Source organism: Trachemys scripta, chromosome 6, assembly GCF_013100865.1.
Source record: "Trachemys scripta elegans isolate TJP31775 chromosome 6, CAS_Tse_1.0, whole genome shotgun sequence".
Lineage (NCBI taxonomy): Eukaryota > Metazoa > Chordata > Testudines > Emydidae > Trachemys > Trachemys scripta.
Window position 1 is genome coordinate 56,755,005 of NC_048303.1, and position 25,223 is coordinate 56,780,227.

The 25,223-nt window shown below is 41.7% G+C and overlaps 1 protein-coding gene across 3 annotated transcripts in view; it reads right to left on the reverse strand.

Annotated features, from left to right (window-relative positions):
- The window catches only part of MCTP1 (multiple C2 and transmembrane domain containing 1), a 311,966-nt gene that overhangs the window by 217,218 nt on the left and 69,525 nt on the right, over positions 1–25,223 (reverse strand). For all 3 annotated transcript variants that reach the window (XR_004646273.1, XM_034774661.1, XM_034774660.1), the window contains exons 3-5: positions 4,034–4,176; positions 1,771–1,850; positions 598–706 (exon numbers count right to left, since the gene is read on the reverse strand). Coding sequence is in view for 2 of the 3 variants with exons in the window: in XM_034774661.1 (XP_034630552.1) it covers positions 598–706; positions 1,771–1,850; positions 4,034–4,176 (332 nt within the window). In the remaining variant the exon portion in view is untranslated. The remainder of the gene's footprint in view (positions 1–597; positions 707–1,770; positions 1,851–4,033; positions 4,177–25,223) is intronic.

The window sequence follows — 25,223 nt, forward strand, 5'->3', positions numbered from 1 at the left end:
TGTGCTTCTCCCCATCTCTGAATCCTTGTTCTTGACCATTATTTTTGTGCCATGCCCTCGTCTTTTACATGGCATGATGGATAAGTAAATTACAGTAAGTGCAGAAAAGAAAGGGTCATTTTATTTATGGCACTTTACTAAGACATCAAAAAATATCCAGTGTTTCCGCAATTAAATGCCAAGAAGCAGAAATTCTAATTATTACAAGTTTTCCCTCTTCGTTCCAACACTGGAATATGCCTGAAATGTTGACACTGCAGCACTAGGTCCAAAATTCTTTAACAAGAAAATGGTTCATCAGTGCACTTCCATATAATTACTAATATTCACCTGGAATTTTATTTGAGACTGTTGTACATTTATGTTCCACATGGATCCCTCACTATTTTCACAAGAGGATCTGATCTAAAGTAGGACACTTTTGCTCAAATGCATGATAAACACTGATCAATAGTGTCTACTTATAAACAAATTTGTTTCAAGATTGCAGTCTCCTCTTCTTATGCTACTAATCATATGACCATGGAAGGATCATATTATCTATGTTCTGTAAGTGAAAACAGGTTAACACTTACTTGTTGAAACTTTTAAACTTACCACTTCCCTCTGTCCTTCTTTGGGAGCCAGTAGAACTGATAATAATATACATCCCAGATCATGGTCAGGGTAGTGAGGATCCTTCAAAGTCAAGGTGATATCTGTTGGTCTAGCAGACCAAAAGACAAATATTTATTCTGAATTTCAAGCACCAGTTTAATTATGTTTCTGAAGCATCAGGCTCAACAGAATCCACATTTTATATGAAACAACTTAGAAAATAATTTAAAAAAAAATCAATTACTTTAATGAGTTTTAGTTTATTTCTATTCTTAAGGACAGACATCTAAATACATTTGTGTAAGAGCCAGCATGTCTCAAACGTAGATCTGCTGAGCTGCCAGGCAGTAAACATCTCCATACTGCCACCCAGCAGCAGCTGTAACCAGCTCATGCCCCATTATCCATGACTTGCTGTGGACACAGATCATGGGAAGCCCTGCCTCAAGAGGTCTGCAAGGCAGCAGCTTCACAGCTACTGATTAGCTCCCTGCTGTATATAAACCCAAAAGGTGTTCCAGGAAGTGTCCTGGCAACAGCACACATCTCCTGTAGCTGCCACAATCATTCCATTCATGCTCTTGAAGTCCTGGCTTCAATCTCAGCTTCATTTGGACCTTTCCTCCTGACCCAGCCCTTGAAACCTGACTCAGACTCTGATCCTTGGTATCAACCCCAGCCTGGAACTTGATTATGAATTCCTCTACTACTCTCAGCCTCAGGTTTGACCTTGCTCAAACCCTTGGTCCCAACTGCCCTTGTTGGGATCCTGACAATTTCAAATTCTAAGCAGCTTGGACATACTGAAGCAATTCAATCTGAACTATAACATTTATTTCAATTAAAACAGAAGAAAACTAAATTTAAGAACAAGATGAGGTACAGCTCAGAACAAAAAAACCCATGGGAACAGAAATAAAATGGCTGCATCCTAAGCCATCTGTAGGTACAGCTGAAAGTGTTATGTATGATGACTTAACACAGTATTATTAACATTAATGTTACAACAATACTCTAAGTCTACGTGCCCTTTGACTGTTAGCTGAAGTGGCAGAGGCTAGTTATTTTTAAGCATCTTGAAAATTCTATTTGCAATGCCACAAGTATGAGATTAGTTGACCCCTCAAGGACTGTGCATATATGACTCCATGGACTTTCACAGCTGCATCATACCTGTTTAATTCTAGTGATGCAAGATCCATAAAAGCTGAGCCAATGAAGTCGTCCTGAAATCCAAAATCATAATCAAAGACCTAACACATACAAGAGAAGAAAATATTTCCAGTATTAGAAAACTTTTTTTGAAACTTCCTTAATTAATAAATGTTTAAGTGTCCATTCTCAGAGTAGATTTTCATCCTGTTAAAGCAGGATTACCATAGGGTTCAAGCCTATCTGAGGTAAGTAAATTAAAATTTGAAGCTGCTCATTTAAAGTTCAGTGTGCCTACTTATGGAAATGTCCAAGGAACGATCAGATCTGGACTGCATAAAATAATATCAACCTTCTATTGACAGAATAAGCCATTTTATAACAAATCCATTGAGACTGAAGAGGAAAAACATATGCAAGAGATTTTTTTAAAAAAATATCACAGATTCAGCCTCCAGATTATGAATTATACCTAAATTGTTGCATTGAGTAATTCTATAAAGCACACGCTGGAGGGCTGAGATATAGTTGTCAGAAGCAAATGGTCTGTGCAGTATAATTTTGCAAGGTGCTTTATAGAATTTTCTTTAAAAAGGAATTACAATCTAAATTAAGCAATTAGGAGATTTACATATGGGGATTTTTATCACTGGGAAAAATTAATAATTCAGTATGTGGTGGGTGTTAGCTGACTTGTCTACCACGAAAGGATGGCAGATCTCACGAAGCATCTAAACCAGGGTGGCCAAACTGTGGCTCATGCGGCTCTTTTACAGTTAAAGTGCAGCTCACGGATCTCCCCTCCCCATTCTCCACCTACCAGACTGGGCGTGTGTGTGTGTGTGTCGTTATATGATTAAAGTATGACCATGCAAACCATTGTTGCTACCACTGTTATATAAAAGCAATGAATCTTATACAAAGTGTGACACATGGCCACAAATGGTTAAGCAGCTTACAGGCTAAATGACCCAAAGCCAACCATTAGAGACGTGTTTAGAAGAGTATGTAAATGGTAATTGGGGCCATTTCATGGTAGATAGGCTAGAACTTTGAAATACAAACCTATATTGTTAGAAATCAGAGGCGATACTAATTGTATGTGTGTACTCATATCTTGTCAAATGTTAGCCATGTAAACAGACAGTTCCTGTCTGTCACTATAGCTGTTGATTTAAAGATCAAAAGGGAATATTAACATCTAGATGAATCTTGGGTGAAATAATGTCATTGTCTATATGTCTCTTTAAAGTTTGTGATAGACTGCCTAATGGATGAACTGCCTTGTGTTAATTTGGGTAGCGAATTACCAGTGATGCTTAGGAAATAGGTCTACATCAAAGTATCCGTGATTGCCTATTGTTTGCCTAAGGACTCCTAGCTGTATAAAGATGCCTGGGTCCCAATTCTTTTTATCTCAGATCTACTTAATGCTTCAGGCAGTGGAAGCTTAAGACCAAAATTGAGATCTCCAATCCTAAATTGGAACACCCTGAAGAGGTGTTATCAATACAAAAATGGTACCTCAGATCCCAGTTTCCCTTCAATTTTGGATTAAGTCCTTTTTTAAAAAAAAAATAACCACTCTCTTTTTAATGATTGAATGGTGCAAGGTATACTGCAATCCTGCAAGGCTTGCAAGGAAAACAATATAAAGCAATGCAAAATATACGTTAAAAAAAGACACCTTATTTATTTATGAATATCAAAAACAATGGAAGCTGAGAACTCTGCACCTCACAGGATCAGGCCCAAAATACCTTTCACCAAAGAACAGTTTTTTAATATGGCAGAAATGTGTTTCATGTAAAAATTATACTATGTATAGTGGTATCCCCACAAATACAAATTAAAAACATTAACTATAAAAAAATCATTTAATTTTTTCCTTTTCTTTACTAATAACAATAGACTATTAAAAATTGAAGAGCTTTGGAAGCCTAATTTACAATTTTTATTTCTTAATTTTGCATTTCACTCAACTTGGATAAGAAAGACAGACGTTTTTAATCGGTTTCACTTTCTGTACTAGCACACTATTGTCTAAAATGACAACATGAAAAAGATGTATTTGAATTTTAAAAATTGATTTACCTGATTTTATAAAAATATAATGAAATTCATTACCACTGTTTTGCTTAAAAAAAATACTGTAGAGGATAAAAATTAGCTGACCATGTCCCTTTATGAAATGTAGAATTACATAATTTTTTCAGAGATAAAGAACAGTATCTTGAATTGTTTAGTAAAACTTCTACAGAAGTAAAATAAATGAATGGCTCACCTTTATATACAATGGTTCCCTAGGGTGATCAATAAGAATGCAAGTTTTTTCCTCCCACACAGGATTGAGGTTCTTGTGTATAGTTTTACTTCTAAACACTTCTTTTCCTCCAATTTTGAACTTGACATATGGATCGCTGGTCCCTGTTAGAGAGAGACACATTGATGCAATTTAATTACATAACTTGCGTACATTGGAAATTTAAATCACCCTTAAATGAATTAAATATAATTTCACTGACAATATGAACTTTGGAGAGAAGAAAATAGAGTTGATAGAAAAATAACTTTGTTTTGTTACTTTAGGATTTTATTGTATACATCGGTAAGCTATGTTATTAGGACAATGGGAAAATATGAAGGGTGAAATCCTGGTCCTATTGAAGTCACTAGCAGAACTCCAATTGATTTTATTGTGTCCAGGATTTTACCTTTAATTTGGGAAGCTTTTCTTCCGCTACCATGAATAAGCAAATCCCCCTGCCCCATTCTCAACACCACAAACCCACATCCGCACAGGTTTAGTGTCTAAACTCACTCCCTTCCTGCAGTCATCCCCACTGTCCATCTAAGAGAGGCTCCAACCCTTGTTAACTGTAATTAAAACATTCTGGCACCAGTTCTTGTGCGGTTTCTTCCAAAGTTGTACTCTATACACTGCCAAAGAGGGACTTCAATGCCTACACTAAGAAAGCATTAGGAATGGCAATTTTCAAAGGCTTTCATATCATAAATACAGTTTAGCGTATGACCTACATTTCTGTTTAGTTGCAATTGTGTTGTTCTAAGTTCCTGCTTTGATGGCGCCCTGACAGAATCAAACTGATAAAGTGCAGAAAGACCACAACTCTTTCCCTGTACTTTTTAAATATAAAATTTAATGTTACAATTTTGTAAAAATCTTGGAAACATTAAAATTGGGTAAACACTCCCAAGATGCCAATCAATTTTAACCTACTTTTGTAAAATTGAATTTAAATTTCATAAAAGGTGCTGAATTGACTGCAATTTTGCTGATTCTCTATCTGTTAACTGTCTACAACAAAACTTTGTTTAGCTCCATTTCATCCAAGACGATTTTAAAATAAATGCAATACCTTCAATGTCACCACAATTACAAGAGATGCGAGAAAAAACCGCTAACACAGAATGTAGAACTTTTCCAAATTTTCTTATTTATATTTTTGTATACCTTAAAAAGTTTATAATCATATCCACAAAAATTTAATAAATGAATTTTGTGAAACTACTTTATACCTCTAAACAAAAATAAGACTTTTAACAGTGCTCTTTGCAGTATTTTATCTAGCCACTAGATGGCACTGTTATTTACCTAAAAACTATACACTCCATTCTAAACCATATCTGTGGGTATATTTCAAGCAGGTTTAAGTCTAGTTAATTTATTATAATAGGATCTTAGTTTCACTGGCAACACAATGTATGGTCCAATGATAAGAAATAGTGAGTCAACCAATTCCTTCACTCTTCTACCTCTTCAAGGTAAAAATCATGTCTTTTTGCATTTGTTCTGTAAAGCATCTAGAAAATTTGGGGTGTATATAACAAAATAAGCAATAGTAATAATAGCTAAAACAGTTTGGCATCATGCCCAAACAAAGTTTCCCCCACCCCTTCACTGTTAAGTGTACCAGCTGTCAGCTTAGCTGTTGCCTTTCATGCTGCATTTCACGGTACATCTACACTAGCGACCGTACGTGTGTCCATGCATCCATCTAAACTCCAGACACTTGTGTCTGAAGGTAAGTAAGCGAGCACCCTTTAGGGGCATGGGTAAGTATGTGTCTTTGGCTGTGGCACAGCCTTGTACCTGTGCCAATTTGCAGTGTGGACAGGGCAAAGGGGTGTGTACCAGATCATGCATTTCAATAGTCTTCCACCTACTAGTCCTACAGTGCACTGTACCCATTTTTGCCTGACCCTGACCCAGTCTATAAGGGTCCCTGTCCTCCCCCTGCCCCTTCCATTTTCATTGGTAGTAGTGAGTTGATCACCTCAAAATACCTTTCCACTATACTTTTTACAGATCAATGCAGGTGAACATGCATCCTCTCAGAGAGCAGATGCCTGGTCTACCAACCACACCATGTGCTGATCAATGTTTAGTCAGAGTACACCATCATCCATCTGGAGTAGCAGGAATATTCACCTGTACCTGGAAATTTCACAAAGGCTGGAATAGGCGGGCAACTCAGCAGATTCTGGCCCAGTGCCAGGAACCTGAAGCGCCTTTACAGGAGGGCAAATCACTCCAATAGTCACTTTGGAGGAATCATCATAGATGCCCCCTTTTATAATGAGCTGCACTGGGTACGGTCAAGGGCTCCCAATACAGAGCCTGAAGTGGCTCATAACTGCTTCCTCAATCCTGCTGGCCTCATTGTCCAATGGGATGCTGATGAGGGCCAGAGTGAGGAAGCAGCAGGGAGCACAGAGGATGCCCTGGAAGACAAGGAGCACGTGATTCTGCACTGCTAGCTGGAGGAGCTAACAAAGGAACCCCCCGTGTATGAACCAGAGGAGGAACCACAAGCTACAGCAGGAACCAGACCCCAAGGCAGGTAAGTTACAATGGATCCACACCAATATCTCCTCTTGTTCAGGTGCTACTCTCCTGATTTTAAGCCCAAACCCTGCTCTGTTTCAACCCTTATATGGTCCCCAAGCAAGACACAGCTATAAATCAATGATTGTATTGATTTCCCTTGAACTACTATTATGCATTTGCCAGAAGCTATAAAACAGGTTGTTTGATAATAATCACTGTGCCCCTGTGTCTGTGCATTTCTCGGCCAATCCACAGGCAGCAAAGGCGTGGGGGCCACGCTGACCACAGGAAAGGAGGGGCTAGAAATGTATAGTTGGTTGTCTAAAGTTAGTAACAGCCATCTTTGTTCCTTGGAAAATTACACAGTTTCATGCTCCTTCCTCCACCCATATCTTACCATCCCCTTTCAAACATATTGAGCCATGCTGAACAAGCTGGGAAAAAATGGGGGTAGGACAAGGAACCAGTGTGGCAGTTGGACAAATGCAGTGTGGTGTCACTTCACTATAGAGAGGTGAGGTAGTTGTGGTGTTGATCTGAAACTTTGGGGAACAAAATAAAGTTGTGGCGTGTCTCTTTCCCTGTCCATTTCACCATTGTTAGGTGGGCACAGGGGCAGGATTTTCTAGTGAAGCTGAGGAGGAACAGCTGGTGTTCATGGTTAGCTTCGCTTGTGCCCTGGAAACTCCATATGCTAGCTGAGAATATAGTCAATTTCCAATCAAACTGCATCCCAGTCCTGTAAGCATATGTAGTCAATTAGTTCGTTTTATCATCCATTTATCATTGTATTATGTGATGTTATGGTCAACTCTCATGCTATTTCATATATAATCCATGTATGGTAACTAGATTTAAATTGTAGGATTATTGAAATATAGGATTGATAAATATTTAGGAATCATGAGTGTGAATTAGGTATTAGTAAAGCATGGCTGAAACAAAAGGTTGACAGGCAGAGACATGTAAGGTTTTAGCTTAGCCAGGCTAGGCTATAGGCTTAAGAATGCTGGACATGAGTGAGTGACCAAGGAATAACCCTATGCCAGCAAGGTCACAAGTTTATTGCATAAGATGTGCCAGTAGGTGAAGTTATGGAAAAATGGATTGGAATAGACCGCAATGTATTTTCCAAGACCACAAGACACCTGATTGTAACATCTTTGAATGTCTGTTTGACCCTGCAGGTAGATGGCATGCATAAATGCTAACGAGAATAAGAGAAACTAGGAACAACCTATGAAAATTGGGGCAGTTCAGTATTCATGGGCTGCAAAAGTACAGATAAGGAAAAGAAGGTTGACATCTTCATGCAGATGAATAAAACCTTAAGTTTACTCAGAATTACAATATAAAAGAGGGTTGGTCCCCTGATTGGGTATAAGTGGGAAAACCCAAGGGATGACCCAACAGGAACTATCCTTCTACTGATGATCGTCTATTGAGAGGTCCACCAGATCCTAGAATACCTTTGAGGATGTAAGTATGACAACAGTTATAATTACCAGTATTGCATAGGTTTTTGTAGAATTTCTAGATTCATGAGTAATTGTAACTTTATTTATTGCTTTAATAGAATTTATAGTACAGATAAGACTTTGTACTTTGATTGTGTCTGTGGTTATTACCCTTGGTTTTCATGTGTTCCTAGAGCCTCCAAATTTGAGAAAAGCACCAGAGACAATTGCACTGTATTGAGCCTGATACTGTAGCAACCAGAGCCAAACCCATGGTGGTATAATAAAACATCACTAAATTCGCTTTAAATAAAATTAAAGGCTACACATATTTCAGCAAATTTCTGGTATATCAAAAACTCTAGCTGGGTCAACTGCACTACAAATTTGCTTGGTTCACTTTCAGAGCTGACCAAACCCCTTCATTCAGCAAAATGTAGAGGGGTGCCATTAGTAGAAACAGCTCTCTGGCATAGATAGCTGGACCTCCTCTACAGGACTGGAAAGTCACCTCTCTTTTCCATTATGGTACCCTGAAAACAGCTATGGTCTCCAAACATTCAGCTTTTAAAGAAGAAATTGCAAACTGGTAACATAGCCCTCTGGAAGTAACTGCATCTCCCACCCCCACTTCACCCTCCTGAGAAAATATAAACAAATATTTTTTTAAAACATTTGTACATTTATCTCACCATTATTAGCTTCTGCTCCTTCCTCGGGGGCTGTTAAAATTGTCTGAGAACCAAGGACAGACTAACAGTTGCACTCCTGGAATGCTGAAAAATATCAATATCGTGGCCTCCCACAGCAAAGTCATGTAATATGGGGGGATTTCTCGACTTCATCAAAGGGAAAAATTATAATGCTAGCCTCATCTTTTGAATTGGCAGGACTTTTGGTTCCTGAGAGGGAAACCATTCCACTGGGGATGGGGATGGGGCAGGAGAAGCACAACAGACAGACAGAAGATCTTGCAGGAGCTGCTTATTGGCATGGACAGGAGGAACCAGGGCATTCTGAGTTCCTAGGGTATGAGATAATCAGGCTCTTCAGCAGGAAGACACATTTTGATTAACTGGCTCTTGTCTCAGCATGGCATAAGGAACAGAAGATGGCCTAATGGAGAGGCTCATAGAACTGGCGGCTAAATGAATTTGGGGTCTGCCTGCTGCCCTGGCCACTATGTCTCTCCGGGAACTGGCAACACCTCCTCCTTCTCGCCCTCCTCCAGTTGTCACCCAGGGTGCTGTGGTGGCAGCGGACCCAATTCCATCAAGTGATTCGGAGGAGCCTGCAAACCTCTCACCAGAGATCCCCTGAGTGTCAAGGAGGGGAATGATTAACTCACTGGAGTGCCTGAAGCTCACCAAGTGCCTGCCCCCTAAATCCCGCATAGGAAACATCCGGCTGCCCTCAAGACAATTTTCTTTTCTTAACAGAGAGAGGGGAAGGGCAAGGGCAAGGAGATGGGTTCAGAGACATTGGCATTTGGCCATTTTTCATAGATTCAATCCTGTTGTGTTTTGATTTACTTCTCCTTTGACAAAAAGTTTCCATTACAAATTGTATATATTTATTTTAACAAATGTCAGTTTCCTTGATTTGTGTATGGACCCTCATTCTTAAGTATGAAGAATATGAAATGTTTTCAGGTTTGGGGGCCCCACAATTCACAGCACATGAACTGGAATAGTGTAACTACCTGGTACCATCACACTGCAAACACTTTTCTGTCCATCCCACACCCATTAACTCCCCCAACCCCCCGCTCCAACTCCAAGGTCAAGAAATATCTGAAGTCCCAAGGATACATGAATGGGATGAGGGAAAGTATATTATGTGCTTACAAAGCATTGATAGTTTTAAAAGTTGCAGAACTCAATACAGAAAATGAGTAGATTAACATCTTTGTGGCTTAGTTTGCATGCAGAACAATGAAACACAATGAAAGTAATAAGACAGGTATCTGCCACTACCCATTGTTTAAACAGCTTGTCCTTCCCACTCCCCTCCCACCTCAAAACCTTCACCAGTTTCAATCTTTGGGTCAGTGCTCCAGACTTCAAAGAGAAACTGCAGAGCTACAATTCATTTGCAAATTTAACACTGATAATTTGGACTTGAATATGGACTGGGAGTGGCTGGCTCACTACAAAAGCAATTTTCCCTGTCTTGGTATTGACATCTCCTCATCAATTATTGGGAGTGGACCACATCCACCCTGACTAAATTGGCCCTGTCAATACTGGTTCTCCACTTGTAAGGTAACTCCCTTCTTCTCATGTGTCATATAATGCCTGCATCTGTAATTTTCACTCCATGCATCTGAAGAAGTAGGTTTTTTACCCACGAAAGCTTATGCCCATATAAATCTGTTAGTCTTTAAGGTGCCAGCGGACTCCTCGTTGTTTTTGTGGATACAGACTAACATGGCTACCCCTCTGATACTTGCTCCAGAAAAGTTCTTAAGTGTGCTTAGCACCACTGACAATGAATGGTGGAGGGAGAGAGGCCGGGGGGAGGGTGTGGAGAAGAGTGAACTCCTCCATCACCCAAACCAAATGTTGATAAGGTCATTAAGATAAATTGAGTGCTCCCAAAAACAGCGGTTTGTAAACAAATGTGAACATTTAAGATAAAAGCATTGCTCAATGACCACGTTACAACTCAGCTGCCACCCTCCATAGCACAAATGTAAGATGTTAACTCAGTTAATGCATCCTGTTATAATAGTCTGTAATGGACAAATAGTCAGAGGAACAAATGGCTAATGACAATGACAGGGGAACAAAACCCTCACAGTTACATAGCCCTACAAGTAAATGCCAATGTTCCCACCTGCATTTCCAGCAGGTGCACAGGGCATGAAGGTGTCCAGCACCGTCTGCCTCCCTGCTGTTCCAAAATGTGTGGATATATGGCATCCCGGATTTCCCTGGTCCCTGGAAACCAGGACCACTGTGCATGTGGCTTGGATTCAGCTGTCTGTATAGAGTTTGTAAACCAGACCTGTTCTGTGCTCACTCCAATTTACTCTTACAAATGTTATGTGATGCACTGCAAGTGATGGTGATGTGAATGGCATTTGCCACACTGGCATCCAGATAGATGCACAGGCAGCACCAATGAGTTTTCATCTTACCAAATACACACTACACGACCATTCTGCAGCTACTGAATTTGTACTTGAATTCCCATTGTTCAGGGTCATTGATGTCAACGTATGGTTTCATGCCAAGCTAGAAGCAGGTATGCAGGGTCCCCCAAAATAACCATTGGCATATATATATCATGAAGAACCACATAATTTCTGGGGAATAAAGTCCCTTCTTCTCTTCAAGTACAATCCTGATCTCCTCAACACCCTGGTTTCATGGACCTTTCCAGTGTTTCCTAATCATAAATCTGTCTCTGTAGTGCAACAAACCTTGCAGAATGAATGAATAGTAACATTTTTAGTTCACATACTCACTCACCTCTTTTGGTGGGCGAAGTATTGTGATGTGGGTGCCATTGATGCCCTTGCACAGTTCAAAAACCCCAACCTCAAATACATCTGTTATTTCTGGAACTTTTCTTGTGACAACCACATGTGGGTAGATTGCAATGTTAACTGCCTCGCAAACCTGCACAACCACAATGCTGACAATGGTCTGCAACTGATCGTTAGTGATCTGCTGTCGCCAACTAACACAGGGCAACAGACACCCATTTCTGCACCAGTACGGCTTTCCTGAATTGAGTGTCCTGGTGATGGAGATGTATGGTAAGCTTGTCACAGAGCTCCATGAAAGTCTGTTTCATCATTTGGAAGTTCTGAAGCCACTTCTGGTCATCCCAGATTTCCAAAATGATGTGAATCCACCACATGGTGCTGGATCTCCTGTATCAGAAGCAACAATCCATCCAGGGCATACTGTGGCTATATTGGCATTTACCATATCTGTTCCATGAGAGCAGAAAGGACTGTCGTTCATCCACATGGTCTATTGTCTTTGGCATGAAAGACTATCTGCCCAGGTTCCATCCTGCATCTTGACAATTATCTACTCCACCGCATAAACATTTGTCCCTCAATAAGGAGTGGGAGAAGAACCAGATCATCATCCAGTTACTCCATGTCTCCCATCCAGTTTGGCAGGAAGGAGAAGTGAGCAGGAAATGCCATCAACAAATGTGTGAAGGCAGGAGATAGTACCAACACGACACAGCAAAGCAGCTCCTAGAGTGTCTCCTGCACAGAACTCTGGATACCGCCCCTGAAACTGTAGCGCTAATGTTACATAACACCACACTATATGCGCCTCCAGAAGAGCATCTCTGGACACTCGCCATAGATGTGGGGAACATGCATGAGCACGTACATGGTCAGTTAACGGATTTTGCGTACCAATGCAGACACAGCCTGACTGACACTTTACTAAGAAGTTTGTGAGGCATTTAGGGATCCTTCAGAATAAAAGATATTATATGAATGAAAGATATTTTGTTGTGGAGAAGACATTTGGATTCTGGAGGAAGTTGGAAAATCCAATCATCATATAGATTTGGGGGGGGGGGGGGGGGAAGGGGAGCTGGAATTCCTTCCCAAAATTAAACTGAAATTTAATATTAGTTTAGGACAAATATTAGTACCACTTAAATTAATGACAAAACATCCATTAACTTCGATGGGATCAAAATTTGGCCCTTTAAACTATAAATACAGGTGTTTAAGGATTCTTTCAAAATCTGATTTAGAATCTTTAGATAAAAGCTCTGGATAAAAATGCTAAAATATTGTTTTTCACATATTAATGAACCACATTCAATAGAAGACTGCACACAAAGGAAACTAAATTTGGAAGCTCATTTATCTCACCTTATTAAAAGTGGACAAATTCAGTCAATACAAAATTATTTATTAAAACAATATTCAAAAGCTATTATTTTAACTCTAGCTCCTCCTATTATCTTCACCCCTGTACAGGAAACCCTGCAAGTTTTGGCATACTCTTCTTTTTGCTTGCACATACTTTCCATCACCACCAAAACTCTCCCTCCGGGGCACACACTTCTCTGCTATTGATTTTTAGACCAATTTACATTCATAAGCTCCTCCAAGCAGAAATCTTGTGTTTTATTTTTCTTGTAAAATAATTACAAAAATCACAATTATCAGAAAAGAAGGCCGCTTAGAGTTGTGTCAAATGAATACCTCAGGTAAGAAAGACATCCATCAGTTTTTATACTTTCATACATTCCTACTTTCTATAGGCATTTCACAGCCAAAGGAGGAGACAGAACTGTTGGTCTGCTCAGGAGTCCTAACCCTACTGTTTCTTCCCACTCAAGCTACAGGAGCTTTGTTCAACAAATTAAATTTTATTTTTTTTCCCTTTTATAAACATATAACACAGAAATTGGAACCTGCCATTAGTTGAATCTCCAGCTTTTTGTTTTGCTTAAAAACTGCCAAGCACCAATGTGTCTTCAGACACTTCCCACAGCCTATACAACAATAGCAGCTAGTCCACACAGACCATTCCTACCCTTGCCCCAGACTTTGTCCTTCCCAGAGACTCATCTACAGTCTTCACAGGGCACTCATTAGTCTAAATGATACAGGATTAGTTAGTATCCCAAAGATGAGCATGCCAATTACAAGGTCACATGGAGTTCACGGGCATAATAGGAAGAGTAGTTCCTTTTGCTTGAAAATCAACAAGGAATACAAAATTTAAAAAACGTTCTTAGCCAGTTTTGAAAAGGTAAAAAATTGGACAGGTTGGTTATACCTCTCACAACTCAACTTTTCTTTTAAAGAACACCTTGATGTGAAGAATGTCATTTGACTTAAACACCCAAATTTTACTATGGCCCTCACTAATATAACTTAGGTTAATAAACTCTCACTTTTTAAAATGCTAAATCTTCTGGTGAAGCAGAAACGCAAAAGAAATACACAAAACATTTTCTATACTTCATCATTTTATCTCCAAACAGCTACACAGAATTGGCATAGAATAGGACTGCCATGTGTAAAAAAAAACCCCACTAAATATCCATGATGGAATCTTTTTATGTATTAGTACCTTTAAGTACCCATTTACTGGTAGTTCACAATATACAGCTATGAAACTATAATGGCGAGCGTGTGAGCAAGTAAAATTCACTGTGAAATTATTCAGATCAATCTGTGTATCTCAGAGCCTATCTGTACCACTAACTAAACTCATTCTTGCTTATTACTTCTCAAAGCCCATTAGTGCTGAGTATGCACAAGTGTCATCAGAAGCAAGCAAACAGCTACATCACTAGCAAAAATGGCAATTTCACATCCACAGAGCATGATTTTACACTTGCATGGTAGGCAGTACTCATTGTGGAGATTACATGAATCTGCGGTGTTCTACAGATAAACAACAGGGATTAGTGCTGTTTAATGAGCCTAAAATTAAGGCTCAATAAAAAATGCAACTGCGTTAAAACTATTAAGGAAGCAAGTAACAGCCAGGTAGGTTACAGAAACTTGCTTTATGTACTAGTAAGTCTTTGAAATCTGATTGCCTAAGGCCTTGGCTACACTGGCAAGTTACAGCGCTGTAAAGCCTCCCCCTGTGCTGTAACTCACTCCCAGCCCACACTGGCAGGGCACTTACAGAACTGTATCTCCCTGGGTACACCGCTGCAGCTACTCCACATCTCCGAGAGGAATAACAGCTGCAGCGGAGTGACTACGACTCACGGGTGTGAGTGTAAACGCTGTACTAATCACCTTGTCAAGTGGCCAATCCTCTCCATTGTTGTGACCAGCGGCAGGAATGCGGAAGTGCCAGTTTCAAAGCTCCTACCACAGAGAAAAGCAAACAGTTTGCAGCTTGCTTTGAGTAAATGAATGAGCAGGGGGCCGGGAGTTCGGAACTTGCAAACTAAAGAGCTGACATACTCCAAAAAGCACTCTCTCTCCCCCCACACTCCCTGTCACAATCCACCCCACCCGTTTTGAAAAGCACGTTGCAGCCACATGAATGCTGGGATAGCTGCCCAGAAGGCACCTCTTCCAACACAGCTGCAAATGTTGCAAGTGTGGCCACACCACTGTGCTGGCAGTTGTCAGTGTGGACAGACTACAGCGCTTTTCCCTACTCAGCTGTACCTCACAGTGCTGTACAGCTGCAAGTATAGCCAAGGCCTAAGGTGCAGTTATTTCATGCTTAGATTCTCACTTTCCTCACAAAGATTCTGTACTTTGCACTACATTAAAACCATGATGCAAAACAATTCAGTAAACATTGTTTGCATACACTCAACCACCTTAGTTCATTTAAATACAAACCACAGAGGCACACTCTTATTTTAGTGGGATCACAGGGCAGAGTAACAATGAGCAATTCTGTTACAAACTTTCAAAATGTGATCAAAGCTTTTATCGGTGCAGATAAAGTAGTTTGGATAAAACAACCAAATCATAGTCTAAAATTTAAACCTGAACCTTTTTTGACTTTTGTATGATTTTTGGTGTTTTTTTTTAAATATTTGCCTAATTCTGCACTTCCATGTATCAGACCTAAAATAGTATAAGTAAAGCTATTTTTACTGGATATTGATGGCCCACATAATCAAAGAGTACTAGAAGACTTGTGAGAAAACTTGTTATAAGATTCAGATTAAGGGCCAAATCTGTTGATGCTCATATCACCCAAACCTCCCTTAAATGTATCTTCACTAGTTTTAATGGTTCACCTTACCAAAAAAAAAAAAAATCAAGCTGAAATCACATCTGCTGTATAAATTAATCTCCAGATAACTATAATGGCCTATAAAAAGCACTCTGTGGAGATGTTAGAGTTATCAAGAAACAAAGATACTAGAAAACCATAATGGAAAGTAATGAAGTATGTATGCTATGTATTCCCTACATTCATTATTCCCTTGCATACTGAAAACACCTTCCAATAATGTGGTGTCTTATCTGTTGCTCCAGATTAATCACTTAAACAGTTAAATAAATTTCTGAGTACCTCAAAAAAATGATAAAAAGTTCACTCTCTAATAGACCTTATATTTACAATACATATGATGAAGCTCATTCCTAGCCATTTGGCTTTGGTAAAATTTGAATACTGCAATACATGAAAGCCTAAAAATTAACCATTAAGCATACTACATGTATCACATAGCTATCTACTTAGCAGCCGCAACTCAGATGCCTAATAAGGTTTGTGTTTACTTACCTTGGGGACAGAATTGGAAGAAAAGTGATGGTACATTGATCAAATGGATTATCTTGGTGTTTCTGCTAAAATTATCAGCAGTGAAATGGTTAATGTTGGCATTCAAATTGGCATAGTTCGGCTTCAGATTTAACACCCATTGTGATGTTTGTGGTGGTTCATTCCTTTCAGAACTATTATTTCAGGCTAAAAAGCAAAACACTGGGTCACATTTAGAAAGATTTCTTCACAATCACAGGGTCTGACTCCATCTAACACAGGAAAGAGCACTCAGCACCTAACCTAACTTGAAAGATTGCAAATTAGCAGTGTTAGATATTAGTCTCTCCTATTCAAGCTGTTCCATTGTGTCTAAGGGTATGTCTACACTACGAAATTAGGTCGAATTTATAGAAGCCGGTTTTATAGAAATCGGTTGTATACAGCTGATTGTGTGTGTCCCCACATAAAATGCTCTAAGTGCATTCAGTTGGCGGACCACGTCCACAGTACCGAGACTAGCGTCGACTTCCGGAGCATTGCACTGTGGGTAGCTATCCCACAGTTCCCGCAGTCTCCGCCGCCCATTGGAATTCTGGGTTGAGATCCCAATGCCTGAATGATGCAAAACAGTGTCGTGGGGGGTTCTAGGTACATGTCGTCAGGCACCTCCCCCTCCGTCAGAGCAACGGCAGACAATTGATTCACGCCTTTTTACCTGGGTTACCTGTGCAGACAACATACCACGCCAAGCATGGAGCCCGCTCAGCTCAGCTGACCGTCACCATATGTCCTCTAGGTGCTGGCAGACATGGTACTGCATTGCTACACAGCAGCAGCTAATTGCCTTTTGGCAGTAGACGGTGCAGTATGACTGGTAGCCTTCATCGGCAATCTGGGTGCTGTCAGACGTGGGGCTGGCAGACGTGGGGCTGCATTGCACACAGCAGCAGCCCCTTGACTTTTGGTAGAAGATGGTATATTACAACTGGTATCCGTCGTCGTCGTACTGCAGTGGCTGTCAATCATGGGCACCTGGGCAGTCTCGACGATGATGGCTATCAGTCGTAGTATGCTATTTTCTGCCAAGCACCCAGAAGATGCCGAGGGCTATCAGTCATGCTGCACCGTCGTCTGCCAGCTTAAGATGTAAAAAATAGATTTGTTCTGTATTCATTTGCTTCCCCCTCCCTCCATGAAATCAACGGCCTGCTAAACCCAGGGTTTTGAGTTCAATCTTTGGAGGGGCCATTCTGTGTGACAGTTGTTTGTGTTTCTCCCTGATGCACAGCCACCTTTGTTGATTTTAATTCCCTGTACCTGTATGCCATGTCGTCACTCGCCCCTCCCTCCCTTCCTCCCTCCGTCCGTCAGATACTAGTTTCGCGCCTTTTTTCAGACCAGACGCCATAGCACTGGGATCATGGAGCCCGCTCAGATCACCACGGCAATTATGAGCACTATGAACATCACGCGCATTGTCCTGGAGTATATGCAGAGCCAGGACGTGCCAAAGCAAAACCAGGACCAGCCAAGGAGGCGATTGCAGCGTGGCGACGAGAGTGATGAGGAAATTGACATGGACATAGACCTCTCACAAGGCACAGGCCCCAGCAATGTTACTGGGGGCAGATTCATGCCGTGGAATGCCGATTCTGGGCCCGGGAAACAAGCACAGACTGGTGGGACCGCATCATGCTGCAGGTGTGGGACGATTCCCAGTGGCTGCGAAACTTTCGCATGCATAAGGGCACTTTCATGGAACGTTGTGACTTGCTTTCCCCTGCCCTGAAGCGCCAGAATACCAGGATGAGAGCAGCCCTCAGAGTTGAGAAGTGAGTGGCGATTGCCCTGTGGAAGCTTGCAACGCCAGACAGCTACCGGTCAGTCGGGAATCAATTTGGAGTGGGAAAATCTACTGTGGGGGCTGCTGTGATCCAAGTTGCCAGGGCAATCAAAGACCTGCTGATATCAAGGGTAGTGATTCTGGGAAACGTGTAGGCCATAGTGGATGGTTTTGCTGCAATGGGATTCCCAAACTGTGGTGGGGCGATAGACAGAACCCATATCCCTATCTTGGCACCGGAGCATCAAGCCACCGAGTACATAAACCGTAAGGGGTACTTTTCAATGCTGCTGCAAGCCCTGGTGGATCACAAGGGACGTTTCACCAACATCAACGTGGGATGGCCAGGAAAGGTACATGATGCTTCAGGCACTCTGGTCTGTTTCGAAAGCTGGAGGAAGGGACTTTCTTCCTGGACCAGAAAATAACCGTTGGGGATGTTGAAATGCCTCTCATGATCCTTGGGGACCCAGCCTACCCCTTAATGCCATGGCTCATGAAGCTGTACACAGGCAGCCTGGACAGTAGTCAGGACCTGTTCAACTACAGGCTGAGCAAGTGCCGAATGGTGGTGGAATGTGCATTTGGACGTTTAAAAGCGCGCTGGCGCAGCTTACTGACTCACTCAGACCTCAGCGAAAAGAATATCCCCATTGTTATTACTGCTTGCTGTGCGCTCCACAATATCTGTGAGAGTAAGGGGGAGACATTTATGGCGGGGTGGGAGGTTGAGGCACATCGCCTGGCCACTGATTACGCACCGCCAGACACCAGGGCGGTTAGAAGAGCACAGCAGGGTGCGGTGCGCATCAGAGAAGCTTTGAAAACTAGTTTTGTGACTGGCCAGGCTACAGTGTGAGACTTCTGTTTGTTTCTCCTTGATGAACCCTCCGCCCACCCCCCACCCGGTTCACTCTACTTCCCTGTAAACCAACCACCCCACCCTCCCCTCCCCTCCCCTCCCCCTTCGAGCACCACTTGCAGAGGCAATAAAGTCATTGTTACTTCACATTCATGCATTCTTTATTAAGTCATCACACAACTAGGGGGATAATTGCCAAGGTAGCCAGGATGGGTGGGGGAGGAGAGAAGGAAAAGGACACACTGCAGTTTAAAACTTTAACTCTTATTGAAGGCCAGCCTTCTGATGCTCAGGCAATCATCTGGGGTGGAGTGTTCTTGGGCGTCTGGATGAGAAGGCTATGGAACTTGGGGAGGAGGGCTGTTGGTTACACAGGGGCTGTAGCGGCGGTCTCTGCTCCTGCTGCCTTTCCTGCAGCTCAACCATACACTGGAGCATATCCGTTTGATGCTCCAGCAGCCGGAGCATCGACTCTTGCCTTCTGTCTGCAAGCTGACGCCATCTATCATCTTCAGCCTGCCACTTGCTCTGTTCATCCCGCGATTCAGCCCGCCACCTCTCCTCTCGTTCATACTGTGCTTTTCTGTAGTCTGACATTGACTGCCTCCACGCATTCTGCTGTGCTCTTTCAGCGTAGGAGGACATCTGGAGTTCCATGAACATGTCATCCCGAGTCCACCGTTTTCTCCTTCTAATCTACACTAGCCTCTGTGAAGGAGAAACATTTGCAGCTAGTGGAGGAGAAAGGAGAGGTGGTTAAAAAAGACATTTTAGAGAACAATGGGCACACTCTTTCACGTTAAATTTTGCTGTTCACATTACACAGCACATGTGCTTTCGTTACAAGGTCACATTTTTCCTCTTATATTAAGGGCCTGCCGGTTTGGTGTGAGAGATCACTCACGCAGTGCCAGGCAACAGATTTTGGCTTGCAGGCAGCCATGGTAAGCCACAGTCTTTTGGCTTTTTTAACCTTCTTAACACATGGGAATGGTTTCAAACAGTAGCGCCCTCATTTCCCATACCAAGCACCCATTGGGTTGGCCATTTAAAATGGGTTTGCAATGTAAAAGGAGGGGCTGCGGTTTCCGGGTTAACATGCAGCACAAACCCAACTAACCCCCCTCCCCTCCTCCCCCCCCCACAATTATCGGGGATGATCACTTCACCCCTCCCCCCCACCGTGTGGCTAACAGCGGGGAACATTTCTGTTCAGCAGAGCAGGAAGGGGCACCTCTGAATGTCCCCTTAATAAAATCACCCCATTTCAACCAGGTGACCGTGAATGATATCACTCTCCTGAGGATAACAAAGAACAATAAGGAATGGATGTTGTCTGCATGCCAGCAAACACTGGGACCATACGCTGCCATGCTTTGTTATGCAATGATTCCAGACTACGTGCTACTGGCCTGGCGTGGTAAAGTGTCCTACCATGGCGGAAGGGATAAGGCAGCCCTCCCCAGAAACCTTTTGCAAAGGCTTTGGGAGTACATGAAGGAGAGCTTTCTGGAGATGTCCCTGGAGGATTTCCGCTCCATCCCCATACATGTTAACAGACTTTTCCAGTAGCTGTACTGGCCGCGATTGCCAGGGCAAATTAATCATTAATCATTAAACACGCTTGCTTTTAAACCATGTGTAATATTTACAAAGGTACACTCACCAGAGGTCCCTTGTGTGCCCTCAGGGTCTGGGAGCACGCCTTGGGTGAGTTTGGGGGTTACTGGCTCCAGGTCCAGGGTGATAAACATATCCTGGCTGTTGGGGAAACCGGTTTCTCCGCTTCCTTGCTGCTGTGAGCTATCTACATTATCTTCATCCTCATCTTCCTCGTACCCCGAACCCGCTTCCCTGTGTGTTTCTCCAGTGACGGAGTCATAGCACACGGTTGGGGTAGTGGTGACGGCACCCCCTAGCATGGCATGCAGCTCCACGTAGAAGCGGCATGTTTGTGGCTCTGCCCCGGACCTTACGTTTGCCTCTCTGGCTTTGTGGTAGGCTTGCCTTAGCTCCTTAATTTTCACGCGGCACTGCTGTGTGTCCCTGTTATGACCTCTGTCCTTCATGGCCTTGGAGACCTTTTCTAATATTTTGCCATTTCGTTTACTGCTACGGAGTTCAGCTAGCACTGATTCATCTCCCCATATGGCGAGCAGATCCCGTACCTCCCATTCGGTCCATGATGGAGCTCTTTTGCGATCCTGGGACTCCATCATGGTTACCTGTGCTGATGAGCTCTGCATGGTAATCTCTGCTCTCCACGCTGGGCAAACAGGAAATGAAATTCAAACGTTCGCGGGGCTTTTCCTGTCTACCTGGTCAGTGCATCTGAGTTGAGAGTGCTGTCCAGAGTGGTCACAATGAAGCACTGTGGGATAGCTCTGGGAGGCCAATAATGTTGAATTCTGTCCACACTACCCCAATTCCGACCCGCTAAGGCCAATTTTTTCGCTAATCCCCTCGTCGGAGGTGGAGGAAAGAAACTGGTTTAAGTCGAAAGAAAGGGCTTCGTCGTGTGAACGTGTCCAGGCTTAATTCGATTTAACGCTGCTAAAGTCGACCTAAACTCGTAGTGTAGATCAGGCCTAAATCATTAAAAAGTCATTTGAGTAGGGACATGAACTTGGGTCTCCTCTCCCACATGTGTGCTCTAACCACCAGGCTAGAGAGTCATTTTCACTCACTCCCTCTGGCACAGTGACTATTCAATTATTTTAATCATAATGGAACAGCTTTGACAGGAGAGGTTGAGCAAGACCCAACCTGAAACATCCTACAATCCAGTGGTCAAGGCACACTCCTGCAACACAGGAGACCCAAATTCAAATCCATCTCTGCATCAGGCAGAGTGGGAACTGAACACAGGTCTTGCACATCTCAGGTGAGTGCCTTAACCAACAAGCTAAAAGTTATGCACTGGCTACTCCCCTCATTTTGTGAATGGCTCCTAACTCCCAAAAACAAATGTTCTGGATAAAATTATTCAGCAAATTCATGTCAAATTTATTAATTGTTTCAGGTCAACCAAAACAACACTTTTGGGTGAATAAATTATTTGTTTTTAAAAACTCACCCAACTCTACTTGTAAGGTACAATAATCAAAACACAAATACTAACACAACTAGACAAAAATGTAAGGTATTTTACTTCATGTGCAGCACAGCCACAATTAGTACATGGCTTATTGACTATGCCATAGCACAGAACAGATCCTCAATTGCTTAAAACTTCACTATTAAATATTTTTCCACAAAAATGTGCCTTTTTATTTAAATTTATTGCCAGTTATGTCTGTCTCCACTTTAGGCACATTCCACATTCCACGGTAATTTTTTCTTGCCACAGAAGAATTACTACATCCAAAAGAGACCTCCTAAACCTAGTGAGAACTCACCAGCATTGTTTAGAGACGTGAGCACAGGATTGCATGTCAGCAGGTTCAGAGACCTAATTCTGGCTCTGTCACTGACCCACTGTATGATCTCAGGCAAATCATTTCAACCCTGTACCTCAATTTCCCCATTTGTAAAATGGGAATAATACTATTTATCTACTTAACTCGCAAGGGTGTTATGAGGATTAAATTGATGACTAATGTACTTGTATAAAACATAATATAATATTTCACATTTATACTTGAAATCTAAAGTTTTCTGGCCTGATTCTGATCTCACTTATGCCTATGTAATTCCACTGACTTCAACAGATTTATCAGAGTGAGAGGTGAATCAAGCTGTTAAAGACCATACAGCAGAGCTATGTAACAAAACAAAAAAATTGCTTAAAAAATGGGTAAATCCTTTTCTTACTTTCCCAACTCAGATACAGTAAAATAAATTCTGCTTATTTGAAAAAAAAAAATCTTCTTTAGACTGAAGCAAAGCATGGGAAATTTCAGTCAACGGGAGAATCTTTTATAATGATATAAGATAATTTGTAGAGCTACCATGAAAAATATAAGAAATCTTGTTTTCTAGTTAAAACATTAGACTTAAATTATATAACATGATGTCTAGAATTTTAAAGCCTCCCCCCCACCCACAAGCTCTCTCCCCGACTGTCGTTCCTGCTGTTCAAGTATATTACAATCATTAGTATCTCCACCACCTATTATACAGTGCCCATAAATTTCCAGTGTATTTCGGGGCAGGGGGGGAAGGGGAGCAGCGGCTATACATTGAAAACACCAATTTTTGCTGAAGGACTTGATGTGGGAAAGCAGGGAAACCCCTGTGCAGCATTCAGGTGGGATTTTTGGCACCTATCAAGGCCACAGTTTGGGTTGTTTCTTTGACTTTTAACCCTAGGAGGTAGTTTAAGCTTTTCGTATTGGGTGGGGAACGCATCTTCTTTTCATGCCTCCTTCTTGGCGGGGGGCTGAGGGGGTGATGACTTAATTTGGTGGAGAAGAGGTGATGAATTCTTCATGCGTTGCTTCAGCAAGGTCTGACAACTGGCTGCCTCACTATGTGGCATCCCACCATCTGCCCCTATATACAACAGAGAATTATATTAATGTATCTGCTGGAATAACACCAGTAAAGTACTTCACAATGTTGACATTTAAAAGTAAAGTATTAGGCTTCAAATGTAACAGTGTTGAGAGAAAGAGGAAAGTTCTTAGAGCTATTGTTTCAAGCCTACCGCAGACTCAGAAAGACACCACTGCAACAGTTTACAATCTATTCTCATTTAGAAGATTTTCTTTGCAATCATAAAAACTAGACTTTTTTTTTTTTTTTTTTAATTTAAACCTTAATTTCTGGAACACAATTATGAAGCAAATTCAGAAAAGGACAATTGTATTGTAATTTACACAGTCACAATCACATTACATATGAAGCCTTGCTATCATATTTCCCTCCATTTGTACCAGACTTCCCCTGAAAAGATACATGTCCCTCTACAACTTGGAATGCCTGACTGGGAAAACATTTGTGGTATGATTCATTTGATGTACTTTAAACGATCATCTCTCCAAGATTAAAGCAGTCAAGTCCCTCAGAACTTCAGTTCAGCAGTAATGGGGCGACTGAAGTCTGCCCCTGGGAGAGAGGAATAAAATGCACAAAAGCAAGAAGTATTTTTATTCTTCAAAGACGACAAGAGATATTTTAAAAGTCACCATGCTGCGTTCACAGTCAGCTAGGTCAATGGTGCAGCATCACCCTGCTAACATTTTGATTGTATAGTCCTCATCTGTTACTGTAACATTACTTATTCTTTTATTATAAAAACAACAGCAAACAACTATATGTGGAATTTAATTTTTGAGAAATATTTGTAAGGTAATAAATAGCTTTTTCAGAGCTTTAACGTGGCTTGTGTAGTCATGACACAGCACTGGGGGAGAGCTCTCTCAGCGCTCTAAAAAAAAACAAACCCTTCCACGAGGAGCTCGGCTTCCAGCGCTGGTGCACTGTCTACACTGCCACTTTACAGCACTAAACTTGCAGCGCTCAGGGAGGTATTTTTCACACCCCTGAGCGAGAAAGTTGCAGCGTTGTAAAGTGCCAGTGTAGACAAGCCCTACATTTCTTTATTTTGCATATTAACCACTTTTAGTTAAAAGTAAACACAGTGGGGTGTGTCTGTTCTTTTATAATGTTAAAAGCTGCAATTGTACACTTGTTCAATTGTAAATTACCAGACTGACACCAATTACTCTGCATTACAGATCACAATCATTGTTAAAATCAACTAGATTCCCTTAACAGGAATATGTCTGCACTTCCTGATAACTACTTAAATGATAAAAGAAAATTATTGCTCCATAGACTCAGACTCCAAGGTAAGAAGGGACCATTAGGATCTTCTAATCTGACCTCCTGCACAACACAGGCCACAGAATCTCACCCACCCACTCCTGTAACAAACCCCTGACCTATGTCTGAGCTACTGAAGTCCTCAACTTGTGGTTTAAAGACTTCAAGGTGCAGAGAATCCTCCAGCAAGTGACCCATGCCCCACATTGCAGAGGAAGGCGAAAAACCCCCAGGGCCTCTGCCAATCTGCCCTGGAGGAAAATTCCTTCCTGACTCCAAATATGGCGATCAGCTAAACCGTAAGCATGTGGGCAAGACTCACCAGCCAGACACCCAAGAAAGAATTCTCTTTAGTAACTCAGATCCCACCCCATCTAGTGTCCCATCACAGGCCATTGGGCTATTTATCACTAATAGTTAAAGCTCAATTAATTGCCAAAGTTAGGCTATCATACCATCCCCTCCATAAATTTATCAAGCTTAGTCTTGAAGC